Genomic DNA, 25,610 nt, shown 5'->3' on the forward strand with positions numbered 1-25,610 from the left:
AGATCAGTCCTCGGTGTTCATTGGAAGGACTGATGCTGAAGCTGAAACTCCAGTACTTTGGCCACCTGATGCGAAGAGTTGACTCATTTGAAAAGACCCTGATGCTGGGAAGGATTGGGGGCAGGAGGAGAAGGGGACAACAGAAGATGAGATAGCTGGATGGCATCACCAACTTGGTGGACACGGTTTTGGGTAGACTCCGGGAGTTGGTGATGGACAGGGAGGCCTGGAGTGCTGCAGTTCATGGGGTCGCAAGGAGTCGGATACGACTGAGCTACTGAACTGAATTGGAAATCATCCTTTGTCCAGCTTTGTTGTCTTACAATGGAGGCTCCTGAAGCTTATATCACACTCCAGGCTTCATTTCTAGCCAGTTTCCTAACGTTACTCAGATTAAAATTGAGTTCAATTCAGTTCAGTTGCTCAGTCGTGTCCAACTCTGTGACCCCATGGACTGTAGCATGCCAGGCTTCCCCATCCATCACCAACTCCCGGAGCCTCTCAAGCTCATGTCCATCGAGTCAGTGATGCCATCCAACCATCTCAACCTCTGTCATCCTCTTCTGCCTTCAATCTTTCCCAGCATCAGAGTCTTTTCCAATGGGTCAGTTCTTCGCATCAGGTGGCCAAAGTATTGGAGCTTCAGCTTCAGCATCAGTCCTTCCAATGAATATTCAGGGTTGATTTCCTTTAAGATTGACTGGTTTGATCTCCTTGCAGCCCAAGGGACTCTTTTGTAAAATAAATAAATGACTATCCAAAGACATTTACACTGGCATATGCTGCCTAGACCTGCACATGCACATGAGAATCAATTTGAGGCCAAATCAACCCCTGGTAACTTTAAATTTGAGGTTCACATTTGAAAGCAATGCTTTTTTCTGCCCACAGCATTTAATATGTGTAACAGTTTCTCCTACTCATTCATTCATTCAAAAGTATTTATAGAGAACTTACTATATGTCAGGCAATGTGTGTGTGTTGGGGATTCCTTGGTGAGCAAAACTCCCTCCTCTCATGGAGCCTACATTTTAGTGAGTGGAGACAAACAATAAACCAGTAAAATAGTAAAATATAATTTGTCATATGATGCTAAGTGGAGGGGGAGAGTGAGAGTCAAGAAACCCTCAATGATCAGGTCACATGTGAAGAGAAACTAGAAAAAATGATGGAGAATACCTGATGGGTATAAGGTGAGAGAAAGTGATCAACTCAGAGATCGTAACACCTCTAAGAAACTGGAAATCATCCAAAACTATACTGGCGAGGTAATCCCCTACAGTCCCATTTCTGGAGGTCTACGAGAAACATTTCCTGCTCTCTTCCCTCAAAACAAAATAATGAGGATTTGGGGAGGGACGATCTCATTAGGGAAACACGTTAGAGTAGTAAATTCCTCTGAGGTTAGAATATTTCTTCAAATCTCTTGACAGTGTTTTTTTTTTCCTTTTATTCAGAGTGAGAGAGGGAACAGCTGATGAAAAGCAATGTAAAATATGACTCAAGAGATAGAGAAGTCACACTCATCAAGGAGCCCTGAAAGGCAAATGCTCTCAACGATTCTAAAGACTTCTTTGCCAGGCAAAACTCCTGAAAGATTCCTAAAGGTTCCCAACACATATATGAGAGCCCTTTACAATAGGCTAGACTGATTCTCTGAAGGACATCCATCCATGTGCTGGACCATTCAACTCAAGGACAGCCAGCCTCCTCCACGATTTTGCAGCTCTGTACATGTAAGTCTACAAGGATGATAAAGCAATCCTGAAACTAGCTCCCTTCAGAATGAGGCCACAAACTAACTCTGGAAACTTCGACATTCTGTTGTTTTTCCCAAAATGTTAATAAGTCTTTTTTCCCATCTTCTTCCTCAACTCTTTCTCAAACTACTAGCATTAAGTTCTTTCTTTCCAAACTTAGGGAATTTCTTTTTTGGGTTGAGAAGTGGTTCCAAATAAAATGCTATTTTATTTTCATTTATCTCTCTTTCTCTCATCTCTCATCTGCATCTTTCTATCTCTCCCTCTGGCAGTCACAAAGAACAGAGATGGGCAGTGATAAAGTAAATAGATTTTGTGAAGAAGATTCTTTGATAATTACACAAACATAAATGGGCCAGATTCTTAGTCTTTCCTTTCTCCAATGAAGAAGATACAACGTAGCATTCTATAAGCAAGATCGTTCTTTTTAACCTTCCCAGGTGGTGCTAATGGTAAAGAACCCCCCTTCCAATGCAGGAGACACAGGTTTGATCCCTGGACGGGGAAGATCCCGGAGAGGGGGGCAGGGCAACCCACTCCAGTATTCTTGCCTGGAGATTCCCATGGACAGAGGAGCCTGATGGGCTATAGTCCACAGAGTCACAAAGAGTAGGACATGATTGAAGTGACTTAGCACGCAAGCACACACAGAAGGACAAGAACCTCTTCTTCTGAAAATAGATAAAATATGTCTAGGCCACCCCAAACTCTATCTACTTCCCCTCGTGTGCTCAGTCACTCAGTCTTGCCCAACTCTTTGGGACCCCATGGACTGTAGCCCACCAGGCTCCTCTGTCCACAGGGTTCTCCCTGCAGGAATACTGGAGTGGGTTGCCACTTCCTTCTCCAATCCATTTTCCCTACTCTGCCCTACCTCTACCAGGATGTTTAGTTACTGAATGGATAATGAAGGAGAGGGAATATACTCTCCAGAAACAGTTTTGGGGTGGGCCCTGTCCTAGGGGTAAATACAGAAGTCCTCTGATCTGTGTATGTCTAACACGACACTAGACCAGTCTTCATTCCTCCTCTTCAGGATTTTATAACTGTTCCCAATAGCCCAGTTCCCAAAATTTAGCTGTAGAAATTCAAAGTTTCAAACAGTTTGATGGAAGGCTGCTCTCCTCTCAGTTTTTCTAAATGGGAAGGTTACTGCAAGAGATATGCTCACAACAAACTGGCCTGGTTTGGGGATGGGTAGTGGAGGGATGCGAGGCTCAGAAAGCAGCCCATCCCATAATCCTGTGGGTCCATAGAATTCTCTAGAAGGTGTCCTTGTTCTCCCCCAACCTGGTCCTTACCTTCTCAGTGTCGCTTTTTCACTACCAACCCCCACAGCCTTTCCCTAGAGTTTCCAGGGTAATTGATTTTCAAGCATGTATTGTTTATTCTGTAATATCACTGGCCCCTTATTTTCAGGTGTTTTTTTATACTGAATTTTAACACTTTTCTATTTTTATGTGCTTTATATTTCATTTCTGACCATTTTACCACATGATTTTAGCAACATCAAAAAGTCTAAAACTTGGGAAATTTTTAGTTTGTTATCTGATTGGCTAAATTAAAATTGTTTTTAATTTTTTGAAATTCTTTAAGTCAGTCTATTCCTTTACTTTAAATATACTAAGTTTCCATAGCTGAAGAATAGGAGCAAACCTAAAACAAAAAGACACATGAAGCTGCAGAAGAGGGACCAGGGTGGGGCAGAGCAGTGGGAGCAGACTGTTTCGCTCATCAAGAGATTTAATCCTTCATCAAACACATTACCTGTTTCTTCCAAATCCACCTTCTGGAAATCTACTCTACCCATCTCTCTGAATCACAGATTGCCCTCCTGTGCAGCCCCTGAACACCATACCCCAAGTCAAAGCCACCATCCTCTCCCAGAACATGGAGGTAAAGGAAGCTTTCATCCAACAGGGCATCTGGGAGAGGTGGAACCAGATTTATGCACGACAAATGGGAAAAATCAGACTGGAAAGCAGATAAATTAGGGAGAATTTTTTCACTATACGTAAATATGCATTATGGAAATCCTCCAAACAATTCTCCCAGTGCTACACAGTTCTGTCTGATTTGGTATACAATTGATTTTCATAAAACATTTCAGAAATGCATTGCTTGCCTAAATGGAAGCACACTGGTATTACTCATATATATTGACCAAAAAAAATTTACCTTGGCTCATTATTTGCATTTTAAACATAATCTTAATCCAACTGTTTCTATCCCTTCACTGTATTCTAGCCAAATAGTCTCCCAATTAGTTGTCAAATAAATTGAAGTGTCTTCCTGAAACTCAGGCAGTAAAAACCTAGTGTTTCTTCTTTTTTTTGCAAGCAGAGGATATGCTTAATATTTTCTATGGTTTCAGAAGAACCAGGTTTATTATGTATCATTATTACTATTAATAGCTCTTAAATATTAATATATGAATTATGTTATTTTAGAAAATAACCACGATAAAACATCTTGATGACTTTTCTGATGTAGAGTAAATGGTTAAATCTGCTAGTACTCCCACTTAATTTATAATTAATCTCTATTATACTAATTGCTTCTTGAAAATAGACATTTAAAAAAAAAAGAAAATAGTTATTTAAATAATAAAGTTACTTTATTGCAAAATGACAGATGGTAGCACTCAAACCCTAGTAGGGGGAAAAAATCTCTCAAATAGAATATTTGACAAAATAAATGAAACAAATACATGTCATCGCTCTGCTTTTTCTTATCCTGTGGATTATGTACTTCAAATTCTTTTCAGGTCTTTAGAGAGAGTTATTGTATGGTAAACTGCAACATATAATAGACCCATAAACAATACAGGTTTGAGCTATGCAGATACACTTCTAACTGGATTTTTTTAATATAGTACCTGTATTTTCAATTTATAGAGATTTAAGTTAATTAAGTAAGGGGGAAAGTCATGAAAAGTTTGTTTCATTAGAGATCACAACATGTGGAATCAAAAGGTCCAGTCCTAACTCTATCCAAAGTGTTTATGCTTCCCACCTCTTGGTAACACACTTATCAATTTCTTTGTGGGGTTTGAGGGGTTGTTTTTTTAATTGAAGTACAGTTGATATTCAATGTTGTGTTAAATTTTGCTGTACAGCAAAATGATTCAGTTATACATACATATACATACATTCTTTTTTTATATTTTTGTCCATTATGGTTTATCACAGGCTATTAACCAGTTTGTTAGCTTGTGAGGCAGAGATAGCAATACTCAATTTTTAACTGCACAGGGGTCAGTGCCCCTAACCCTCATGTTGTTCAAAAGTCAACTATATATCTAGACCAAGATCTAGCTATATTTCTACATATATGTCCAAACTGAAGATTAAGTCCTGCATTAATCAAAGCTTGTACAATAAACAGTAAGAATTCCTCTGAAACACTTTACCAAAAAAATCCAATCCCAAACCAATGAACCACATAAATCAACCAATAAATCTAAATGATATCCTGGAGCAATAAAAAAATGTGAAAGGTCTTTGGACTTTCTTATAACAAAAATAGACCCATAATGCATCAGAATGAGATGGTCCCTTGCCAGCCAGGGGGTGGGCCCACGAATCAGAGAAGAAGCACTGTGTCATTATCAGTAGGATTTGGCAACATTTATTCAATCCGTTTCCTAGGTAGCTTAAATGGTAAAGAGTCTGCCCACAATGCAGGAGACCTGGGTTCTATCCCTGGTTTGGTAAGATCTCCTGGAGAAGAGCATGGCAACCCACTCCAGTATTCTTGCCTGGAGAATTCCATGGACAGAGGAACCTGGTGGGCGACAGTCCATGGGGTCGCAAAGAATCACACACAACTGAGTGACTTTCTTTCACTTTCATTCAATCAGCTATTCAGAAAATAATTATCACTTTTACTGTACTAAAGAGGACGACTAATGGAAGAGACATTAGACAACTTAGCCAACAGCAATATAATGTGATATGTGTTCTGAAAGTGTAAGCATGGTCCTTGGGAAACAGGAAAGTCCTTTTGAAGATGAGGCCCTCCAAACACAGTCCTGAAACAAAAGTGGGCATTACATAGGTGAAGGGGGCAGAGAGACAGTGGGTGCACATGTTCCAGGCTGGAGCACTGAAACGTGAGAGCACTGAGGAAGTCTGTGCATCTGAACATTAAGACGGAATTACAGGGGGTATGATGGAGTGGCAAACAAGGACCAGAAAATGAATGTTTTTGCACACTATAGTGAGATGAGACTTCAGCTGAGGACAAAGAGGGGGCATGGCAACGATGGTAAGTGGAGGAACAAGTAGATGCAGTAATTCTGGGGTATGCATTCCACACTCCTCTGTCTCAGCCTTAGCTCCTCTCTGATGAACATACTTATTGCTTGGGGTTAATGATACTGCCTATCATTCACACGTTCTCCTGTTCGTCGATCTGCCAAATTATGCTTCTCAGTAGATAAGAGTTTCCATTCATCTAGAATACTAACCAGCCTGTGGGTGATTTATCTTATCAAGTAAACCAAAATGACTAATGGCAATGCCACCACTCCTTTTAGAAAAAAAAATTTAATAGTATTCAGTTTATCTCATAACTCTCTGGCATTAATCATCAGACAAAAGCATTCTCCCATCACAACTCTGTGCTGTATTTTCCTTGCCTGACTCCATCATCCATCTTAGCAGACTACAGAAGAACATGGGGAAGACCAGAAACACATCCCTGGACACTGTGGTGACAGATTTCATTCTCCTGGGCTTATCTCACCCCCCGAGGCTGAGGACTCTCCTCTTCTTGGTCTTCTTCATCATTTACATCCTGACTCAGCTGGGCAACCTCCTCATTTTGCTCACTGTGTGGGCTGACCCAAAGCTCCACACTCGCCCCATGTACATTCTCCTGGGCGTGCTCTCATTCCTGGACATGTGGCTCTCCTCCGTCATCGTTCCTCGGCTAATATTGGATTTTACTCCCGCCAGCAAGAGAATCCCGTTTGGTGGCTGTGCAGCTCAGCTGTATTTCTTTCATTTCCTGGGCAGCACACAGTGTTTCCTCTACACCTTGATGGCCTATGACAGGTACCTGGCAATATGCCAGCCCCTGCGCTACCCCGCGCTCATGAACGGGAGGCGATGCACCATCCTTGTGGCTGGAGCTTGGCTGGCTGGCTCCATTCATGGGTCCATCCAGGCCACCCTGACATTCCGCCTGCCCTACTGTGGGCCCAACCAGGTGGATTACTTTATCTGCGACATCCCTGCAGTATTGAGACTGGCCTGTGCAGACACAACTGTCAATGAGCTTGTGACTTTTGTGGACATCGGGGTAGTGGCCGCCAGCTGTTTCACGTTAATTCTGCTCTCCTATGCCAACATCGTCCACGCCATCCTGCAGATACGCACGGCTGATGGGCGGCGCCGAGCCTTCTCCACCTGCGGCTCCCACCTAACCGTGGTCACAGTCTACTATGTCCCCTGTATTTTCATCTACCTTCGGGCTGGCTCCAAGAGTCCCCTGGATGGGGCGGTGGCTGTGTTTTACACTGTTGTCACTCCGTTACTGAACCCCCTCATCTACACGCTGAGGAACCAGGAAGTGAAGTCTGCTCTGAAGAGAATCGCTGCAGGTAGGGGGGCTGGGAGTGAAGATAAGTAACTAGAGGCTCGGGGACCACCTACATCACCATCAATACCTTTCTTTTCAGAAGTTGCTGCATATGGCAGATGTTCAAAAGCTATTCATGATCTAAACTGTACTGAAATTAATTCTTCTTTGAGGAAACTTCTGAATTCTTTGGATTCATAATCTTTTCATTTCCTTAAACTTGGCCAAATTGGTTTTACATTATTTGTTAGGAAATAAATGGATACACTCCTTCTACCACCTTTTGATTACCTTGTGAGATAAGAAAATGTCTTTCAAAGGTTAAATAGGATGTCAACTTCTTTGAGGTAAATTATGTCAGAAAATGTGAAAAGGAAAAAATAAGACATAATGCTACCATAGCCCCTTTTTCATCCACTTTACCCCTAAACCTAGACTTCTTTAAATTCTGTATTTCTTTGCTTATTCATGGCATTAACATTCCCAAGCACTTCAACCCAGAAACACTGGATCATCTGTACTTCCTTCCTGTCCCTTACTCTCCCCATGTGCTAAGACATCAAATTCTGTCCACTTTTAGGAAGTCTCTCTTAATACCTAACTAGTCACATGAATATATGTATAATTTCTTTAAAGTGTAGCCATAAATAAATAAATAAAGTGCAGGCATATATAGGATGAACTTCACCATTGGTTTACATTAGGGATGGCAATGGGAAAGTGGAGCAAGGGGATTTTATTTCTTGTACATCTCTGTGCTACTCAACGTTAAAATGAGCAACTTTTTTTTTTTAATTTAAAAGAAACTAAAAGCAGATGAGACTTCAAGGAGGAGAGATACAAGGAGAAGAAAGAGATGGAAAAAAAGAGGAAGGAAGAAAAGAACATAAGAAAAAAGAGTGAAAAAGGAAAGCCTCAAACATATCTTAAACTTTATATTAAGGCATTCCAGAAAGGAATTTCTTATGATCTCTGATATATATGTTTTAATACACACCCGTCTCTGATTAATACAATTTGCTATCAAAGGCAGCTACAATAAAAAAGACAGACAATGACAAGTGTTGTCTAGACGTGGAGAAATTTGGAACCTTCATACATTGCTGGTGGTAATATGAAACGGTGGAAACATTTAAAAAACAACTTGGCAATTGTTCAAAATGTTAAACATAGAATTTCCGTATTCTACTCCTAGGTATATTCCATAAGAAATGAAACCATATGCTTATAAACACAAAAGAAAAACTTGTACATGCATGCTCATAGCAGCACTAAAACAGCCTAAATGTGTAACCAAATAAAGTGCCCATTAACTGATCAAAAGATAAACACAATATGGTATACCTGTAAAATGGAATAGCCATCGGCCTCGAAAAGGAATGGAGTTCTGATACATGCAACTACATGGATGAAACTTGAAAATGCTATGTTAAGTCAAAGCGACCAGACACAGAAGGCCACATATTGCATGATTTCACTTATATGAGATGTTCAGAATAGGCAAATCCATAGAAACAGAAAGTAGATTAGTGTTCACCAGGAGTGGGGTGGAGGAGGGTTGGGGACATGAAATTATTCAAGAGTTAGACTGCAGTGATCAATCCACAACTTTGTAAATATGCCAAGAACAACTGAATTGTACAGATTGAAAGGGTGAACTCTACAACATTTGTATTAACTTCAATAAAGCCATTGTTTTTTAACTTGTTTAAATCAATGTTGATACATTTTGGAGAATTCACTATAATTGAAATCAATACATTTTGGAAAAAAAACTATTTATTGAGCTCTGTTGTGAACACAGTCCTGTTTTGGAACCTGCTGTCTACCTGGGATTTTGAATCTTTATTGCTCATTTTTGTCATGCAAAGTCAGCATCATCTCCCCTCATGGAAGTTCTGTGGAATCAAGAATGTTAAAGCTACTCTGGGTCCATAGGAAAGTGAGGCTTTTCTTGGCTTTCATGAGTATGTATTAATTCCTCACTTACAGCTGAATCCACGCTCTTGTATACCAGCAGACTTGTCCAATAGTCAATGGATGACAAATGTGTTGGAAGCCATGTAACAAAGATTAATTCAACCATTGAAAATTAAGTGCATTTTTTCAGAGAAATGCAAATCAAAACCACAATGAGGTACCATTACACGCCAGTCAGGATGGCTGCTATACAAAAGTCTACAAGCAATAAATGCTGGAGAGGGTGTGGAGAAAAGGGAACCCTCTTACACTGTTGGTGGGAATGCAATCTAGTACAGCCGCTATGGAGAACAGTGTGGAGATTTCTTTAAAACCTGGAAATAGAACTGCCATATGACCCAGCAATCCCACTTCTGGGCATACACACCGAGGAAACCAGATCTGAAAGAGACACGTGCACCCCAATGTTCATCACAGCACTGTTTATAATTGCCAGGACATGGAAGCAACCTAGATGCCCATCAGCAGATGAATGGATAAGGAAGCTGTGGTACATATACACCATGGAATATTACTCAGCCATTAAAAAGAATTCATTTGAATCAGTTCTAATGAGATAGATGAAACTGGAGCCCCTTATACAGAGTGAAGTAAGCCAGAAAGATAAAGACCAATACAGTATACTAACGCATATATATGGAATTTAGAAAGATGGTAATGATAACCCTATATGCAGAACAGACACAAAGATTGTCTATCCCAGTGTACAAGGAACATGACTTAGGGTGGATCTGTGGGAGAAGCGAGGGTTGGAATGTCTTTAACAACAACACGAGAATAAGCATGGAAACAATGTATATTATCATAGATGGTGAAACAGATCACCCAGCCCAGGTAGGGTGCATGAGACAAGTACTCGGGCCTAGTGCACTGGGAAGACCCAGAGGGATTGGGTGGAGAGGGAGGTGGGAGGGGGGATCGGGATGGGGAATACATGTAAATCCATGGCTGATTCATGTCAATGTATGACAAAAACCACTACAATATTGTAGAGAAATTAGGCTCCAAATAATAAAAATAAATGAAAAAAAAAGAAAATTAAGTGCATTTTCAATGCATTTTTTTAGTAGAAAGTGGGTAAATGTGTGGTCCAACAACATTTTCAAAAACAAAGGATCACAGAAATTAGAGATTATGTCTTTCATCCAACAGATAGTGTTGTTCTCCATAGTTCACTTTCTAGATAATGTAGAAATGATTCTGCTTGCTGTCAAAGCAAAAAAAAATAATGAGGTTCAGGGGACTGCAGTTCTCTTGAGGGAAATGTTCTGGATAGAATTCCCAAGAGGTAAATAATTTTCTACAAATCTCTTGACAGTGTTTTGTTTAAAAAAAAAAATACCTCAGTCAAAGGAGATTCAGTTAATAATTTAACCAACATAAAATCCAAGACATTTAAGTAGAGAAGTCACAATCTATAAAGAGCCTCCAAAGGCAGGAGGTCTCACAGATAATTAAAAGAGTCAATGTGTCAATTTCATTCCAAAGCAGAGATCCAGTGAGCCATCACCACAAGCCCAGAGGATGCTCTGGGGGATGCTGTCCTCACCTGCAGGGCCATTCTACCCAAGAAAGGCCAGCCTCCACCAAGATTTTGCTGCTGTGTTCATGTGAGTGCAAACTGGAAAGCATTTCTAAAGTCAGGTCAGTTCACATAGGAGCAAAGACATAGTTTAGAAATCACAAAAGTTTCAGGAACTTTGTCGAAAATCATATTTAGGCTCTCTTTTCCTTTTTTTTTCCCCTTACTTCATCCTCTGCTCACAGAGTTCATATGATAAGTGTATCAAGTCTGAACTAAATGAGCCTCTCTCCGGATTTGGGAACTTTCTTCTTTGAACTGAAGAAATTTTTTTAGTATTTATCTTTTATTTTCTCTATTTAGGGGAGAAAGAAAAACAGCATAAATGATGCAACAGATACAGTATTACAGAGCAAACACAGAATGAGTTCCCTAACCCTTTTTCTCCCAGGGATGAGTATGCTGGGTGAACTTTTTGAAGTTTGGAAGGCCTTCCATTTCATGTACCTTGCCTTTAAAAAAAAGAAAAACTTTTTCTTTCATATTGTGGTACAGCCGATTAACAATGTCGTGATAGTTTCAGGTGAATAGTAAAGGGATTCACCAATACATATACATGTATCCATTCTTCCCCAAACTCCCCTCCCGTTTAGGCTGCCTCATAACATTGAGCAGAGTTCCATATACTACACAGTAGGTCCATGTTGGTTATTCATTTTAAATAAAGGAGTGTGTACATGTCCATCCCAAACTCCCTAACTATCCCTTCCTCCATCATTCCCACCAGCAACTGTAAGTTCATTCTCTAAGTCTGTCTCTTTCTGTTTTGTAAGTTCATTTCTATCATTTCTTTTTAGATTCCACATAGAAGAGATGCCATACAATATTTCTCCTTAAAGCACCTTTGCTTAAGCAAGATTTTTTTAATGTGCAGGACAAAGACACTGACAGGATAATCAGAGCAGTAAAATATGGATTCTGCCTCCCCACTGAATCCAAACACTGTTCACTGCCCTTGCTCTACCTCTCTGCTCATGCTACCTCACAGCCTGAAAGGGCTATGGTCTGAGTCTTGTCCAAAAGATTAGCAAGGTTAAAAGACCCAGTGATGGGTCCTTCCACATCCCGCAGCCCTAATAATTTATATCATCTCTTGACAGGAGGAGTCCCAACCCAAAATGTCCCATACAAAACCCCAGTTCACTGTAGACATGCCAAAAAGAGGCCAACCCTTTGAGATAACCTGATTTCTTTCAAAGTGAAAGAGACATTGCTAGCAAGGGGCTCAAAGTGAGTGAGCCTCCGGGCGAAGGGGATCCAAGACAACAGTTCATCCTATGACTTCCTACCTGACCTAGTAAGAAGGTCTCATTTCTCCCTGACTTTGCTTTCTCATGCCACCCTCTTACATTCCATTCCTAGCAACATCTCCCTTGAATGCCAAACCAAAAATACTTTTTATATAAAACATAGACATGCTCTGCTTACCTCCTAGACTCTGGTCATCAGACAAAAGCATTCTCCCATCACATCTCTGTGCTGTATTTTCCTTGCCTGACTCCATCATTCATCTTAGCAGACTACAGAAGAACATGGGAAAGACCAGAAACACATCCCTGGACACTGTGGTGACAGATTTCATTCTCCTGGGCTTATCTCACCCCCCGAGGCTGAGGACTCTCCTCTTCTTGGTCTTCTTCATCATTTACATCCTGACTCAGCTGGGCAACCTCCTCATTCTGCTCACTGTGTGGGCTGACCCAAAGCTCCACACTCGCCCCATGTACATTCTCCTGGGCGTGCTCTCATTCCTCGACATGTGGCTCTCCTCCGTCATCGTTCCTCGAATTATTCTAAACTTTACTCCCGCCAGCAAGAGAATCCCGTTTGGTGGCTGTGCGGCTCAGCTGTATTTCTTTCATTTCCTGGGCAGCACACAGTGTTTCCTCTACACCTTGATGGCCTATGACAGGTACCTGGCAATATGCCAGCCCCTGCGCTACCCCGCGCTCATGAACGGGAGGCGATGCACCATCCTTGTGGCTGGAGCTTGGCTGGCTGGCTCCATTCATGGGTCCATCCAGGCCACCCTGACATTCCGCCTGCCCTACTGTGGGCCCAACCAGGTGGATTATTTTTTCTGCGACATCCCTGCAGTATTGAGACTGGCCTGTGCAGACACAACTGTCAATGAGCTTGTGACTTTTGTGGACATCGGGGTAGTGGCCGCCAGCTGTTTCACGTTAATTCTGCTCTCCTTTGCCAACATCGTCCACGCCATCCTGCAGATACGCACGGCTGATGGGCGGCGCCGAGCCTTCTCCACCTGCGGCTCCCACCTAACCGTGGTCACAGTCTACTATGTCCCCTGTATTTTCATCTACCTTCGGGCTGGCTCCAAGAGTCCCCTGGACGGGGCGGTGGCTGTGTTTTACACTGTTGTCACTCCGTTACTGAACCCCCTCATCTACACGCTGAGGAACCAGGAAGTGAAGTCTGCTCTGAAGAGAATCGCTGCAGGTAGAGGGGCTGGGAGTGAAGATAAGTAACTAGAGGCTCGGGGACCACCTACATCACCATCAATACCTTTCTTTTCAGAAGTTGCTGCATATGGCAGAGGTTCAAAAGTAGTTTCGTTTTAAGCTGAAATGAGTATAATTCTACTAGGAAGAAGCTTCTAGTGCTATGGTGCGTACATGCTCAGTTGTGTCCAACTCTTTGTGACTCAATGTACCATAGCCTATCAGGCTCCTCTGTCCATGGGATTCTCCAGGCAAGAATACTGGAGTGAGTTGCCATTTCCTCCTTCAGGGGATCTCAGCTCAGTCATGGAACCCGCATCTCCTGCATTAGCAGGTGGATTCTTTACCACTGAGGTACCTGGGAAGTCCTTCGAGTGCTGTATTTAATCTCACTAAATTACCCATCACTTTTTTACACTTTTCTGGGGAAAAGCACAGTCTACAAACAAAGGTTGAATATGAGGAATAAATGCCCTGTGTAGGAAGGGGGATTACACAAGCCAAATTTGAGAAAACCCAGCATAATGCTGCCCATCTACTCTTCATCCTCTTTCTTCACGCCTAGTTTCCCAAGCCCCTAGGCATTGAGGATTGTTTTGCTCATCTCAAGGCAAATCCATCCATCGAAGCACTTGGTACAATCTCTGTACAGACTATTTCCTTCCAACCCCTCTTTATGAAACAGTAATTCGCCTAATTCCGTTTGCTCTGCTTCAGGAATATCTCTCTAGATCCTAAGAGGTCTCTCTCCTTGTCATCCTCATCTTCATCCATACCACTAGAAGAAGTTCTACTTTCTGAAACGTAGAACTAAATATGTCATTTCTCTCCTTGTAAATATTCACTAGCTCTCTAACATATACAGATAAAGCCAGACCTCAGCTTGGAATTTAAAGTCCCCAGCAATATGATCCCAATATACCTCATCTCCCAAGATGTCTCTACCTCCTCCTTCTCTCCTAGTCCCATTAATTTCCCTGCTTCTCCTTAAACATTCCCTATACAGTTAACCCTCCACATCCAAAGTTGGTTGAATCTGAAAATGTGAAACCAATGGCTATGGATGCCATCATATTCAGAGTACTACACCATCTTATGTAGGAACTTGAGCATCAGGGGTTTTGGTATAGGAGGGACTCTTGGAACCAATCCCCTGTGGGTACTGGGGATGACTATACTTTCCTGATTCTGAGCTTTTACTTATTCCTGTTTGAGAAATACCCTTCTTCCCTCGCCACATTGATAAACTCATGTCTTATGCTTCCTACAAGGCACAGGAGGATAGGGAGGACCTTTATTTCTACAGGAAGCTTTCTCTGATTTTCCCAGTGAAAACTTATATCCTCCTTGTATACAAGGACTCATATTCCCATAGTCCTTTGTATTTTATAATAGCACTTATCAGGCTCCTCTGTCCATGGCATTTTCCAGGCAAGAATACTGGAGTGGGTAGCCATTCCCTTCTCCAAGGAATCTTCCCAACCCAGGGATCGAATCTGGGTCTCCTGCACTGCAGGCAGATTCTCTGAGCCAGCAGGGAAGCCTGAAACAATAATCACAGGCTGACGTGTGTTATATTTAAATCGGAGTCTCTGGAGAAGAGAAAGGGTATTTCATTGGTGTTTGTGCCACAGCCCCCTTTTCCCTAATATCTACTAATTGGCACTGTGGTAGAGATAGCTACCTGCCCACCAGGGTCCATTCTCTTCTTCTTCCTTAGGCAGATAACTGTAGATGGAACAGGGCTTCCAGGTATGGTCATATTTCAGAGTTCTCCCAAACTGAGGAAGAGAAGAGTTCATGTGTATGTGTAATCCTCCCAGGTCTGGCCCTCAAACCTGGCAGAGGAACTTTTCCATGATTTTTCCTACTCTGAGCTGGAACTGGCATACAACAGGGACCCAGCTTCATCAGCAGTACCTTGTAACCAAGTGGAAATGAATCACCTGCCAACTTGGAGCATTCACTTAAGAATTTTAAGTGAAAGGAAAATAGACCTCCAACTTCTTTAATCCACTAATTTCTTACTGAGTTACTTTGTTAGCAGTTTCATCTCATCCTAATTAATACTTTACTCAGTCAATAATTTTTAACTGAAAATTAAAACAGCACCAGGAAAGTCTTTTGAACTTCATTTAAATTATCTGAAGCACCCAGAAAACTTTTTGGCCAATTACTATAATGCCCAATAGCCATAGATCTGGAGTCCACCTGTTCCATCATTCAGTGGGCCAGTCAGTTAATCAAGCAATGTCCTTCTGACCAGGTCAGGGTGATATAAATGACCTTGATTTATCCTTTATGATCGGTCCTGCTCTTATCTGGAAGAACAAGAAATACAGGGCAGTATATGAGCAGGTGTCAATAACTCCTTCCAGAAAATGAAGGACCAGATAATTATGTTCTTTCATTTGATGACAGTTTTTTCACCCATTTAGATGTGTGAGACCATGCTAAGCCAATTTGAGGGGAGATTTTTTTTTGTTTTACTTCAGTGAAGTACATAATGTATAAACATTACCATCTTAATAATTTTTACATGTACGGTTCAGTGGTATGAAATACATTCACATCATTGTGCAACCATAACGACTGCCCAGTCCATAACTCCTTTCACCCTATAAAACTGAAACTTAACACCCATCAAACAAATTCCTATTCTACCCTTCCACAAGCCCCTGGTAATCATCTTTACACACTGTCTCTATGATTTTGACTTTCCTAAATACCTCATACAGTGTTCGTCTTTTTGTGATTGGCTTATTTCATTTAGTATAATGTCATCCAGGTTCATCCATGCTGTGGCATCTTGTGGAATTTTCTTCATTTTTAAGGCAAAATAATATTCTGTTGTATGTATAGGCCATATTTGTATTTCCACTGTTGGATTCTGAGATTGTTTCCACACTTTAGCTATTATGTATAATGCTACTCTGAATATGGGTCCTCAACTATCTCTTTAAAACTCTGCTTTCAGTTCTTTGGGGTATATGCCAGGAGTGAAATTGATGGATCATATGGTTATTGTATTTTTAATTTCTTGAGGAACCACCATGCTTTTTTCCACAAGGGTTGTACTATTTTTCCTTTCCACCTAACAGTACACAAGAGTTCCTATTTCTCCACATCCATATCAGCACCTGTTGTTTTCTGTTTTTCTGATAGTAGCCATCCTCATGAATGTGAAGTGGTATCTCATTGTAGTCTGGGTTTGCGTTTCTCTAATTATTAGTGATGCTTAGTATATTTTCATGTGCTTTTTGGCCATTCATATATCCTCTTTAGAGAATATTCTGTGTATCTCTGTTAGATTTAGTTGGTTTGGTGTGCTGAGTCCTCCATTTCCTTATCTTCTCTCTGGTTGTTCTATGTAAATGGATTAAACTGTCAAGTCAAAGTCAGAAATTGACAGAAGAGATTAAACACATTATCAAACTATATGCTATGGGCAAGAGACTCACTTGAGAGACAAAGACACAAACAAGTTGAAGGTGAAAGGGTGGCAAAAAGATGCCAGAGACAAGGAAGACATCGCATAGTAATAAAAGTTTCAGTACAGCATGAACATATAACAATTATAAACATTTACATGCCTGATGATAGATCATCAAAATATATGAAGCAAACCTCACAAAGCTGAAGGGAGAGATACACTGTTCTGCAATGATACGTAGAGACTTCAAGATCCCACCCACAATAATGGATAGAACAGCCAGTTAATAAAATAAATAAGTCTTGGGGATGAAAAGCACAGAATAGGGAATATAACCAATAAATATTGTAATAACTTTAAAAGATGACAGATAGAAAATAGACTTAACATGGTGATTTCCTCCTAATTTATATAAACACTGAATCACTTTGAAACTAACATAATATTACACGTCAATTATACATAAATTTTCTAAAAAATCACTGCCCAGAGAGTATGACAAAGTTTTAGTGGTAATAGCTGGATTGGATAACTTCTCATGTTCCTGTAACTCTGAGATTCTGTGCTTCTTCTATGTGGTTCTATCTGAGCACCTTAGTATTTGTGAAGTAGGAGTTCATAAAATGTGAGTGTACCACTATGAAAACATTTTCGACCTGTAACAACTACATTAGTTTTTCCTTCCTTTTTATCAAATTTGTTTTTGGAAGAGAAAAGAAATCACAGATGTGAAGTTATCAACAAGCCCTGTTAAGCCCCATTGCCTTTGTTCCACCCGATGTTACAAGGCTGAGAAAAGCTTTTAAAAACAAAAACAGTAAAAAGCTAGAAACTAAGGGAGTTTCCCAGGAAACAAACCATAGATGTTGGTTTTGTCTTATCACAGGGGTGCTATTACAATATTCCCTAAGCCAAAGGTCTCACACACAGTAATTAACCCTGGGGAAAATAAAAGAAGCAACAGAACACAAGAGACCAACTTCAGCAATTACCTTCAGCGGGACAACAACTCTTCCCCAAGTTTATATGGAGATTGGAAGAGGATGTCTACATATTACCAAGCAAATAATAAATCAAGTTCAATAGTTTGGTCCTTCATTTTGATCCAGCCAGAACTAACTAATTGGGTCTCCTGCCATAAGCTCTTCACAATAACTCCTGCTGAACCTTGGATCCAAAGCAATTGAAATCTCTCTCGGAACAGATTTATATCTCTTCTTCCAGGTTGAAAAAGGGTTTTCTGTAGATGCTGACACCTCCAGGTAAAGATGATTCTCTCTCTGCCAAATAGCACCTGCCCTAGTCCTATCCAATTTCCCAGAGTTAAATGTCACCTGCAAGACTTGATCACTGAGGTGCTAAAAAAAAGAGGAAGCTACTTCCAAATATAAATGGTTGCAAAGTAAGTTTCAGATATAGATAAATGCTTGGTCAAACACTGTGTAAGGGGTTTCTCCATCTATGTCACTTTACTTCTCATTGTCTTCCCTTGCTTCATTTGTCAGTATTTTTCTCTTTCATCTCTCTTTTAGAAATTTTCTTTACTGCCTGTTAAGTCTAACTGTGGGCTTCCCAGGTGGCTCAGTGGTAAAGAATCCGCCTGCCAATGCAGAAGACACAGATTTGATCCCTGGGTCAGGAAGAGTCCCTGGAGAAGGGAATGGTAACCTATTCCAGTATTCTTGCCTGGAAAATCCCATGGACAGAAGAGCCTGGAAGGCTACAACCCATGGTGTCCAAAGAGTCAAACATGACTTAGTGACTAAGCATGCACACACACACTCACTCACTCACACACACAAGTCTAACTCGTGTGTATACAGTTACCATATAAGCCTTTTTATATCAGGATAAGTCTCCCCAAGCCTTCTATTAGCTATGTCTTTCTCCAAAGCTACCCTTCTTCAGAAGCTCATTCACTGCCTAGACTCAATGCCAACCAGAGAAGATAAGAGCATCTTGGAGTTCTCTGGTGGTTCCATCTTTGCTCCTTGCTGTTTAGTCCTTGTCAGGTCCCTAAAAGTATCCCTTTAGATACTTTACCTAAAATTTGAAGATTGAAAGATGGATGTTGAATAAAACTATAATCTGATTTCTGTGATAGTGACTATTTTAAACAGATATTTTAAATTCATTGCTTATACAGGTGTTATATTTTAGTTTCATTTCTCAGTAACTCAAATTTTTCTCACCTCATTATAAATATGTATATATTTATTCCAATGTTATTCCTCTTTATATTATTTTCAGTTTTACATGTCTTATTGTAAAACCCAAAAAATGACAATAGATTATGTTTTCCGAGTATTTGGAATGCTTTTTATAGACTAAAAAATTGCTTTGAGTCGATTTTCAAAAAATGATGGATTTTTAAATGGTCATTTCTTTGTGACCATTTGAGACATGGTGACTAGAGTTAAATATGTAATTTGGGACCAGAATTAAGCAAAACTCACTTATTGAAATGGGGTCAAGCTTGTGCGTTTGCCTAATTTAAAAAGAAGTCTACCCTCTGGGCAAATCAGCCACTAATAATTTTTTAAATGATCAATATTATAGATTTATAGTCAATTTGTGATCCCTAATGATGCCTATAATTTTTTCAAACATGTTTGTGCTAGATGACTCTTTGTATTTTAACCAGGCCACAATTAAAAAATACATTGCTTCAATATCTTCACAGTGTAGGTCTCTATTAAACGAAAATATTGCCAACCCTCACAGGGAATGGTCTACTTTTTAAGAATTGCTCAGTGTAATAGAATGCCAGACAATGAAAGAAGATGGACAAGAAGATGGATTCACAGTTTCAGGTTAACAAAATTTGACTTGTTTAATTTTAGAACTTGCACTTAATTCTACTACATCTAGTTTTAGACACAGAGCAGCAACACCAGGTTAGAATCTTTGACAGAATGAACCATCAAACTCTTAAAACTGTTATTTAGATCACAGACAAATCTCTGGCTTTAGGACACTGAGGATTAATGTTACCAATGAATTTTTTAAACTCTTAATGATTTAGCAATCTTAAATAACATGATTTACTAAAATATTTTGGCTTATATGTGGGAAGGAATGTAAAGTAAAATGTAGAATGAGTACTAGACTGAAAAGTATAAAATTTGCTTGGAGTACTTAGTACTATTCAACTATAGGGATCCTTTGTCATTTAACTCCTCAAAGGATCATGAGGACACCACACAGATATAAAATACCATCACTATTCTGAGTTCATATCACCCTAATCCTTTGAGGTTTCATCAGGCCATGTTTCTTCCGTTTGTGCTGTACTCATCTCTCTCTCTTTCTCTATCTCTGTCTCTCTGGCTCTCTCCCCTTCTCTCTCTCTCCCCTTTCCCTCTCTTTCTCAATCTCTCTCTTTCTCCTACCCCTCCCCACCCCTTTCTCTCTCTTATTCTTCATCTCTCTCTTTCTCTCCAATTCTATTATTGAAAGACTTTAAGGCATCTTGGACCCCCATCTGGAATATTAATGAATCAGAATAAGTAGAGGGGTATTCACCCAATGGACACCAAGTTCATGCTTGGAGACCTATGATAACTGGCAGTAGCACAAGGAAGAAGGTCATGACATACCAGAGGCAAAAGGAAGCTTTCCTATTAATCTCTGTGACTAAATGCAAAAGAAAAAGTGTTAAAGAATCAAAGAGCAAAACTTAGTTGCAACTGGAATGAAATCACATTTATTACAAACAGGGCTACATCCCTACCCCTCATCCCTCCCATTAAAATGACCCTAAAATCTAAGGGTAAGATTAGGAAATATGATTCTTTCTAGTTCAGTAAAACAAGAATCATCACAGTGTGTGTGGACTGGAATTCCCTATCTACAGGAAATCCCCAAAGAAATAACAGTTCCTAGAGAATAATTCAGAGAATAGATAATGTTCCCTAATGCAAACAGGAAAATGATATAGAAAACAAATGAGGAAAAAATGACTAGGGAACTCTAAGTTAGGAAAATGTGTTGAAAAGAAGGGAGCCATTGGAAATAATAAAGGCAATCTAAAAAAGATATAGACTCAGGAAGAGAATAATTAGAGTAAAACTTTCTTGATGTATCCTCACTACTGCCCAGAAGTAAAAACTGTTGTGTCTGAAGAAAAGATTAAAGTATTCCCTTAGGTAAAGGGACTATGTAATTTACTAGGTGTAATTCAGTGAGCCCTATTGCAGGGTAAGTGTGCTCCATCAAATTCTTCTTGGTCTGATTCAAAACTTAGAAATATACTGTACATCTGATTCCTAACTTGGTTTCCAGAGGCCTTGGTATTAGTAAGTAGTTACTCTCTCTGATTGGTAAGTACACCATTTCAGTCCTGGGAGTGAGATCTCCTGTTATAAACTAACAAACTGATTCTTTGATTTACAAGTCATTTTCTCAAGCATTTGAATAGCATCAACTGATTTCCCAATGCCTGGTTCCTCTCAGAAGACCTGACCAAATCAGGTTTCTAAATCTGGAGAGTTTACCATCAAAATGTTGATGTTATATACCAGGAAACTATAATATCCCATGACAACCAGACCAGAGCAGCTGCCCAAGCTTTTTTAAACCAAGACTACAGTTGGGCACAGTCATGAATTTTTCAAGGATGTCACTAGTAACTTAAACTTTCTGCACTTTCTGAAGTTGAGAGTTGGGAAGAGGAGGCATACCTGTAACCTTGGCATCTAAAAGAGTTCTGTGGTTGACTTTTTGAAGTTCAACCATCACTGCTTTCCTGCAACTGAAATATTTAAAAAGTCACAACTGCTATTCCAGTCACTTGGAAAAAAAAAATGGGGTAGAAGGATTTCCTGCTTCTTTTATTAAGTTCTATAAAGGAAGGTTAAATAATGAGGGTTAACCTTTGATAGAGCATAGATACTACAGGTTTAAGGTCAAGCATTCATTGTAAAGATTTTTGAGTATAACTACCCATTATTTGTCATTGTCAGAATTGGATCTTGAGTTTCATTCCCCATCTAAGTAGCCTCAAAAGGGAAATGAAAACACAGAGGAGCAATGAAACATGCTCAAAACCAAGAGGCAAACTGGTGACCCAGATGCATTATAATACTGTATTCACTTTTAGGGTTTTCTTTCAGCAGCAGGACTATCTATCCATGATGTCTTAGTCAAGGGTTGCCACTTCTCAGCTCTTTGTATTCACATGAACTGGAGCACAGGTGTGAAGGTCAGGGGACTATTAATCAGAGAACTCCTGACATTCCCTGTTAATCAAACTCCCTTTCTATTGCTCCAGATCAAAATTAACCAACTCATTTCAATTTCTTTCTTTTTTTTTTTTTTTGGTTACCCCATGAGGCACACAGGATCCTAATTCCTCGACCAGGGACTGAACCTGTGTCCCCTGCATTGGGAGTACAGTCTTAACCACTGGACTGCCAGAAAAGTCCCTCACTTCAATTTCTTTGACACCTAACCTCAATCCATGAGTTTAGATTACAAGAGAATCATACAACTATGAAGAGGTTTTCTTTTCATTTTTTTAAATTTTTAATTAGAGGGTATCACCAACTCAATGGACATGAGTTTGGGTGGACTCCGGGAGTTGATGATGGACAGGGAGGCCTGGCATGCTGCGGTTCATGAGGTCACAAAGAGTCGGACATGACTGAGCAACTGAACTGAGCTGAACTGAGAGGATAATTGCTTTACAGTGTTGTGTTGGTTTCTGCCATACAACAGCAGGAATCAGTCTTAAATATACATATGTCCCCTCCCTCTTGAAACTCCCTCCCACACCCTACCCCATCCCACCCCTCTAGGTTGAGCTCCCTGTGTTATACGGCAACTTCCCATTGGCTCTCTATTTCACACATGGTAATGTATAAGTTTCAACGCTACTCTCTCAATTCGTCCCACCCTTTCCTTCCCCTGCTGTGTCCACAAGTCTGTCCTCAAATTTTGTATCTCTATTCCTGCCCTGCAAACTAAAACTTATTAATCCAACCCTTTTCTTCAGGTGGGGAAATGCCAATCAAGGGGTTGGACTAAAAACTTGAACTAACTCTTCCACAATGAGGATCATTTTCTCTGTTCTAGCCATTGTGCTCTCATCCTGGCCCTCTCCTTCTTGCTTGTCATCCTCACTTTTTCTTTAATCTGATGTCTCACTACAGCCATGCCTCTTTGTTTCCTGCTCTCTTCTCTTCCTTTGCCACATGCCAAAGCGAAATTATAATATACAAGGAAACTGAAATACATAGGACCAAGAACCAACCATACCTTTTCTCATATGCTTACAGCCTCATAAGCATTCTCTTCCTTTAATTGTAAACAACTTAGAGAGTAGACTTGTGTAATATCCAGCACTGTCACACTCAACTAGCCATTTAATCAAAATTCTATTCTATTGTCTCTACTACAAAGGGAAAGAAGAATCTTCTCATTTCCTGTTTGCATATACCCCAGTCTATGTAAGTTTATGTCCTGGAAGAGATAAGAATGAACCCGTGGCTTCTGGAAGTTTCTGAACTGGCAGACCATCTAACAAAACAAATATCCTTTCCCACATGCATTGTTTTCAGTTAACCCTTAATCTTTGACCAAAGTGTTCCAGATGCAAGCACGTACAAGCAAACTCTTTCTGTAAAGGTCCAGAGAGTAAATACTTTAGGCTTTGTAGTCCAAACACATTTACTCAACTCTGTCATCATAGCACCAAAGCAGCAACAGACAATACGTAAGTAAATGAACATGGCTGTGTTCCAAAGAAACTTTATTACAAAACAGGCCAACCAGTGCCATAGAACTTCTCCCTATTTGTCATCTCTCCACATGAGAGAAACTTCTCTGCCACTGTGCTGCATTTTTATCATTTCTTTCTCTTATTCCTCCTCGCTTCCTCTTACCTCCGCGATAACTCCTGTTTTGTCCATTCTAACTCCTGTTTTGTCCATTCTCCAGGTAAGATCTCTGCAAAGGATGGAAAGAATCAATAGCACATTGTTGACTGAGTTCATTCTGACAGGAATTCCCTACCCACCTCAGCTAAGGACGTTTCTCTTTGGGTTCTTCTTGCTGATCTACATCCTGACTCAGCTGGGAAACCTGCTCATCCTAATCACTGTCTGTGTAGACCCACAGCTCCATGCCCGTCCCATGTACATCTTTCTTGGTGTTCTCTCCATCATCGACATGGGCATCTCCTCTATCATTGTCCCTCGCCTCATGATGAACTTCACTTTAGGCCTCAAACCTATCCCATTTGGTGGCTGTGTCGCCCAACTCTATTTCTATCACTTTCTGGGCTCCACCCAGTGCTTCGTCTACACGTTGATGGCCTACGATAGGTATCTGGCAATATGCCGGCCCCTGCGCTACCCTGTTCTCATGAATGCTAAGCTGAGTACCTTGCTTGTGGCTGGAGCTTGGGTGGCGGGATCCATGCATGGGGCTCTCCAGGCCATCCTAACCTTCCGTCTGCCCTACTGTGGGCCCAGCCAGGTAGATTACTTCTTCTGTGACATCCCTGCAGTTCTGAGACTGGCCTGTGCTGATACAACAGTCAATGAGCTTGTGACCTTTGTGGATATCGGGGTGGTTGTTGCCAGTTGCTTCTCGCTGATCCTCCTCTCCTACATACAGATCCTTCAGGCCATCCTGAGAATCCGTACAGCTGATGGGAGGCGCCGGGCCTTCTCAACCTGTGGAGCCCATGTAACCATGGTAACTGTGTACTATGTGCCCTGCGCCTTCATCTACCTGAGGCCTGAAACCAACAGCCCCCTGGATGGGGCAGCTGCCCTCTTCCCCACAGCCATCACTCCTTTCCTCAACCCCCTCATCTACACTCTGCGGAACCAAGAGGTGAAGCTGGCCCTGAAGAGAATGATAGGCGGCCCAGGGACTAAGAGTGAGGCTTGAAAGGGTCGCTCCCCCACTGGAGGACCCTTCACATTTACAATTTATTCTAATGTTTAGATTTCAGTGAGTTTTTTTCCTTTTTCTCTTGTATGTGGCCACATAACACCAGTACAACAGGACTAAATACAGTTAAAAGTAAAATACTTTGTAGCAGTTCCTTACTGTCTCTTTCAGATAAACAACCTTCAGCTGCTCCAAGAGTGGGGAGTGAGACTGAGCCCATTAGAAGGAAGCCTGGCACATTCAGACATCCAGAGGATTGGCATACCAGAAGCATCCAATGGGCCTTTGACCCATAGGCACATTGCTTACCCCCTCATAAGATGAGTCGTGGTTCTTCTGACAGGAGAATGTTCTTCAGTTCTGCTCCGCCTGTATATATACCTTAGGAGCTAGTGCTAGGGAAAAAACTACAGGGATTTATTGGTGGTCCAGTGGTTAAACAGTGGGTGTGGGTTCAATTCCTGGTCAGGGAACTAAGATCCCACATATGGCCACCAAAAAATAAAAAGAAATAAAAAGAAGCTGTAGAATCCCTGCCATGTGCATCTTTACAGGCCTGATTTTGGGGACATACTGACGCCCCTATGGGATGTGAAGAGGAACTAAAGTACTTAGCCCGCCTTGCCTGCTGAAGAAATAAACCTTCTCTTAAACTGGTACTTTCACAATCCAAAGCAAATTAAAAATCCAAAAAAGAGAATACAATTAAGTCTCTCCAAATGACTCAATAATTACCCCACACCAAAAAATAAAGCTCAATATGAAATTTCCTTTTAAAAGAAAAGAGGACAATTAATTAGGGCAGCAGGATAATTTATCCAAATCAGTATTCCATATCAAAATTAGATTCATGAGGTTGACAAGCTCTCATGGAGTTGACTAGAGGCTAAGCAATGTGGGCAAAC

General features: G+C 40.7%; 3 protein-coding genes across 3 annotated transcripts; all 3 read left to right on the forward strand.

Annotated features, from left to right (window-relative positions):
• The first annotated feature begins 6,342 nt into the window (after positions 1–6,342).
• LOC122444036 (olfactory receptor 10G2) lies at positions 6,343–7,461 on the forward strand. Its single transcript, XM_043472836.1, has one exon. The coding sequence runs from the start codon at positions 6,441–6,443 to the stop codon at positions 7,395–7,397; it is 957 nt and encodes a 318-aa protein (XP_043328771.1). The 5' UTR covers positions 6,343–6,440; the 3' UTR covers positions 7,398–7,461.
• A 4,979-nt stretch (positions 7,462–12,440) lies between these two features.
• LOC122444037 (olfactory receptor 10G2-like) lies at positions 12,441–24,628 on the forward strand. The gene is made up of 2 exons (XM_043472837.1): positions 12,441–13,368; positions 24,424–24,628. Exons 1-2 carry the CDS (start codon positions 12,441–12,443, stop codon positions 24,456–24,458), a joined length of 963 nt encoding a protein of 320 aa, XP_043328772.1. The 3' UTR covers positions 24,459–24,628.
• On the forward strand, positions 23,761–24,702 carry LOC122444038 (olfactory receptor 10G3). The gene has a single exon (XM_043472838.1). It carries the CDS (start codon positions 23,761–23,763, stop codon positions 24,700–24,702), a length of 942 nt encoding a protein of 313 aa, XP_043328773.1.
• Positions 24,703–25,610: the final 908 nt, after the last annotated feature.

Source organism: Cervus canadensis, chromosome 6 (assembly GCF_019320065.1).
Source record: "Cervus canadensis isolate Bull #8, Minnesota chromosome 6, ASM1932006v1, whole genome shotgun sequence".
Lineage (NCBI taxonomy): Eukaryota > Metazoa > Chordata > Mammalia > Artiodactyla > Cervidae > Cervus > Cervus canadensis.